Source organism: Oncorhynchus tshawytscha, linkage group LG32 (genome assembly GCF_018296145.1).
Source record: "Oncorhynchus tshawytscha isolate Ot180627B linkage group LG32, Otsh_v2.0, whole genome shotgun sequence".
Lineage (NCBI taxonomy): Eukaryota > Metazoa > Chordata > Actinopteri > Salmoniformes > Salmonidae > Oncorhynchus > Oncorhynchus tshawytscha.
Window position 1 is genome coordinate 12,598,902 of NC_056460.1, and position 4,733 is coordinate 12,603,634.

At 39.6% G+C, this 4,733-nt stretch overlaps 1 protein-coding gene across 1 annotated transcript; it reads right to left on the minus strand.

The window, feature by feature from the left end:
- Nucleotides 1–1,712: 1,712 nt before the first annotated feature.
- On the minus strand, nt 1,713–4,456 carry LOC112230146 (homeobox protein MSH-C-like). Its single transcript, XM_024396340.2, has 2 exons — nt 3,881–4,456; nt 1,713–3,270 (listed from the first exon to the last, which is right to left on the minus strand). The coding sequence occupies exons 1-2, from the start codon at nt 4,314–4,316 to the stop codon at nt 2,855–2,857; spliced, it is 852 nt and encodes a 283-aa protein (XP_024252108.1). The 5' UTR covers nt 4,317–4,456; the 3' UTR covers nt 1,713–2,854.
- Nucleotides 4,457–4,733: the final 277 nt, after the last annotated feature.

Genomic DNA, 4,733 nt, shown 5'->3' on the forward strand with positions numbered 1-4,733 from the left:
ATGGATGTCTCATGGTATGGTAGGGTATGCAAAATGCACCTTTATCTCCTGAATGTTTTGGCATTCAGGTCCAAAAGGTCACTTTCTGACCAAGTCATGGTCAAACATGTATGGAAAGTTTTGTTTAAATCAAGGGATGCTGTCAAAAAGTGATTTGAATTCAAATGGTTTTACCCAGGAGAAATGCCAAGACACACGATGGATTCAGTTGGGTATTGCTATTGGGTTTGCTAAACTTCCATTTCAGCCCTGCTGTCAAGAAACAATGTGGTGACACTTGAAACAGTCACATGTCTTGAATTATGCAAGCATGCCAATGCTTCTACTTTTCTTCTGCAGATGAGCAAAACGCTGTTTAATCATTGCAAGCACTAATGTAAAACTTAACTGCATGTTTTATGCTAACTCTGCAAACTAAACGTTTGACAACCTTGCAAGTTGTTAGCACCAATATTACAGCCAAGGTCGGAATGCAAAACACATGAGATTTCAGACGAACGCCTACGTGTGGGAAGGGTAACAATAATGACTATATGCCGTGCATGTGCAGGACAAGCACACGTTGCATTGTATAATATTTCCATAACTGACATGGCTACCAAAACGTTTTATTTACAACATTTTAATTGACAAAATACCTCATTACGTCCAAGCTTTTACCCACACTGCGCAACTGTGGAAGTGCCTCTATTTCTTTGGTGCATCCATTGATCGGGAAACAAATAAAGAGTGTATATCGCCCACTACCGTGTTGGAGTGTGAAGTGGTTCCAACATGAGGAACCTTGCTCACCACTCCAAAATCACGACGGGTTTCTTGGAGATGGTCGTATTTAAAAAAAAATATTTAAAAAAATGTTTAAATACTGAACATCCTCCCAATTTCGCTAAAGCTCCCTAGGCTACTTGGTGGTGGAAAATGCCATATCATTCCAAAACTGTAGCCTAAACAACCATGGGAGAAATGAAGACAAGTTGAGTAGGCCTATATGAAACGCTTGGTGATGGCTGATACAACGGTTCATGTGAAATTAAGAAATTACTAGATAGATGGAATAATACTGGTTGAAATCTACTGTTTTTGTGTTTAATATGACAGAGATGAATAAAACCAAATCATAGCATCCAAACGTCATTGGTCGTTTCAACTACCGTTTATCTTATCAAATGGCCACAAGACACAAATAAAACAATATATCAAGGAAAAATCTTATGAAAGCGTATGATTAATATTACAATTTTAATAAATATTTATCATAGGAGTACGGCTATTAGTGGTAGTGATGGGCATATTACAACCGCACAAGTCTAGTCTTGTGAAGGTAGCCTATAATTTCCGTTTTTCTTGTCAAAGTAGGCCTAATTCGCACAACTATTAAATTGTTAAGAAACATATATAGCCTAAGTATATTGTTCGTTTAAACATTGCAAGTATCAAGAAAACTTTGGCAGTTTTTGTTGCAGCAATTTACCATTCCAGTCGTCATAGATGAACGAACTATACAACTATTATTCAGAATAGATGGAGGTTAAATACTGAACCTTGAAATGAGAAATTGTTGTTACATTTCTAATGAAGAGAAAATTATGAGAAAATGTAGGCCTACATTGGTTCCTGTCAGTCAAGACAATTTTCCCTTTCAATCTTGATGTTCACCGTGTGGTGTAATACGTGCAATCAGTGTTCATTGACGAGACAAAAGCATTTCAACAGAAGTTTAAATTATAATGTTTATTTACTGAGCTCAATTTTTACAGGTATAAGTGAATAATTAAAATAAGACCATGTATGTACACAGTACAGATACAGAGATATTTAATAAATATCAATATTCCTGCGCCTTCTTCCATCAGAGTTGCAGGACACGTGAACACTATTTACAATGATATTATTTATATTTCTTGAAAATAAAATCAATTTTATATCATACAAATATCCCATTTGTAATTGGTCTTAAGGCCTCTCATAGTGAAAAAGTACAAATCGTTTATGCACATTTGTTTTCTAAAGTAATATTTCACACCATGAAAATAAACCGGATTTACAGAGCTTGCAACTGGAAAGAAATGCGGCAATGTACACATGTATAATTCTGTTGGTCATGATTTTTCATAATTGTATGCACGTACAATTGAGTGTGAAAAATCGTCAATGTTGAACAAATGACAGACATTTTACAGTTCAAGTAAGCTTTTCGAGAGCTCAAAATAGGCCTAGTTGGTATTTGAAGGCACTTTCAATAAGGCTGTTTTTAAGTACTTTTTCGTTGCATGGCGCACAGGGCTATATATTATGCACGAGGATATTGCCGTTGTCTAGTCCTGTTAAATTACATAAACTTAATGTTAATGCCCCCCTTTGTGTATAATCGAAATGGATACAAAACAATGTATAGATCTAGTGATCAATTACACACGCTGCAAGTGGCAAACGGGTTGTGTTTTAAGGCCTCGCGTGCATTAACAACTTGGCCATTGATAATTGCTCAACTATCAGAAATCGCTATCGGAAATATACAAAATAAGGCCTACAGGCCTTTGATATAAAATTATCTTGCAATCACCATCCTTCAATCAACAATGTGGCCAACATTTGGCTAAGCATATCTAGGCATGAGAACATGTCCCACAAGTATTGGCCTATTTGACTTTAATGAGCGTATACAACATATATCTAAAAATGATCTCTGTCGCGTAGACAAATATAGGCCTATGGGCTTTCTGGGAAATTTTGCCTTTCTGGAAAAAATATATATCCATGTTTCAGACAGGGAGTAAAGTTAAGTGTTGCAACCATGTTTGAAGACATACAAATGACATATAATTTTCTCTCAAATGTAAATACACAATCTAGGTCAAGACAAATAATACATTCCATAGGTGACAGGTCCACCGAAGAGTCCCGGAACAGGTAAAGTGGGCCTGGGGTAGGCGTTTGAATGTCCATAGAGAGATGGAGAGCCCATGTGCGCTCCCAGGGGGAATGGCAGAGCAAAGGCAGGTAGCATGGGTTTCGACGCCAGTTTGTACTTTTCCAACTCTGCCTCCTGAAGTCTCTTGGCTTTAGCCCTCCTGTTTTGGAACCAGATTTTGACCTGGGTCTCGGTCAAATTGAGGGAGTTGGAGAATTCGGCACGCTCCGCAATGGAGAGATACTGCTTTTGTCGGAATTTCCTTTCCAGAGCGAGCAGCTGGGAGGTAGTGAAGGGCGTTCGAGGTTTTCGGTTGTTTTTATGTTTCCTTAAAGGGCATGGAGGTGGACTTAAGCTTCCTGGAGGGACAAATAAATTCAAAGGTATTGTTATTAAATGTAAACCTCAAGGGCGGCTGACCCTTTAATAAAACAACACATTTCACTGCGCCTATGTGACAAAAAAACTTATTTTTTTTGTCATAATTAGTCTCACCAAACAACGTATGCATTTAAGGACATTGCCATAAGGTTTATTCCTGCACCGTGGCTTTTAATGGATAGGCCTAACAATTTCCCAATTCCAAAATAGGCCTATGACAAACACCGGGAACATACAGGAACTTTGTCTAATGGTGAACAGTTTAGACCTATCAGGCTACTCTGAAATTACATTGTATTATTGGACTGATATAGGGACATTTCGAGGCAAATTCTATAGATTTTTGGATAGACAGGCAGGACCACAGTGAGGTAGGCTTATGACGATCTATTATGTGAGGTAATAACGAGCTCATGAATACGATAACATCAATAAGACTAATAATAGAAAAACTAGAAATAATACTACTGCTAATAATATGACTATTACTACTTTATTATTATTATTATAGACAAACAATAGGGAATAGTTGGCCTAATTAGTTGACCAACATTTAGACAGCCAATAACTCTGGAAGCAGGGACTTACGAGGGGGAGTCGAGAAAGATGTAGTCTGGAACCAAGTGCTCTGGTCTTTCTCACAAAAATCTTGATTGTCGTCATTCTGACAGTCCGACACGCTCTGCGAGCTTTCCGGGGAAACTTTCCTCTCCACGTAAAAAGTCCTTGGAGAAAACTGTTCCGTGATCTGCACCGCCGCCGCCACAGGCTTCGGTTGAACGAGACCCGAATCCGAGGAGGGAGAAGAAGAATAAGTCCTGCAGGTTGTTTTCTTGGAAATCAATGATTCGACGCTGAATGGAAGACTGCTCGTCTTACTTTTGTATCCTTTGTCAGTTGTCATATCTTTGGGTTGAAGCTCCTCACACTCCGTATCCGACTCTTCTTTCTGGTGGAGTTTAATCTCGCGGGACGGAGACCCCGATAGGCCAACGGGATTCATCTCAAAGGGGTACGGGGCCATACACCTCCGCCTGGCCAGCTCAGAAAAATCGAATCGCGATCGAGAGTATAGCGTCTGGTGCTGTCCTCGCTGTCAGAATATTGCCCAGTAGCTCAACTCACTAGATGGGGTCGTCTATAAAAGGGCAGTAACTGTTCCCTCTCCACGCCGTCCAATCATCGTCTCAACTTGGCCTCGTGACGTTCCCAGCGCTCCTTTCCTCCGTATTCATTGGCCCTCTGTCTTCCAAGAGACATCATGAGGGCCTTTGAAAGCGACAAGAAGTTTTAATCATACAGACCCCGTGCGGAGCTGGTGCATTGATAGCTCAAGGGGTTTTTGTCTCCGCGGAACACAAAGTAGACCAATTTTAGCGCAATTAACCAGTGGGGAGGCCTCATGAGTATTTACATCCATTAGTTGAGCACTTATTGGAAC

Bases quoted from the DNA above. Each gene is read 5' to 3' on its own strand.
- LOC112230146 (XM_024396340.2), bottom strand. From the start codon at position 4,316: ATGGCCCCGTACCCCTTTGAGATGAATCCCGTTGGCCTATCGGGGTCT. The intron at 3,271-3,880 runs GTAAGTCCCTGC...TTGTCCCTCCAG, and splicing joins ATCTTTCTCGACTCCCCCTC to GAAGCTTAAGTCCACCTCCA.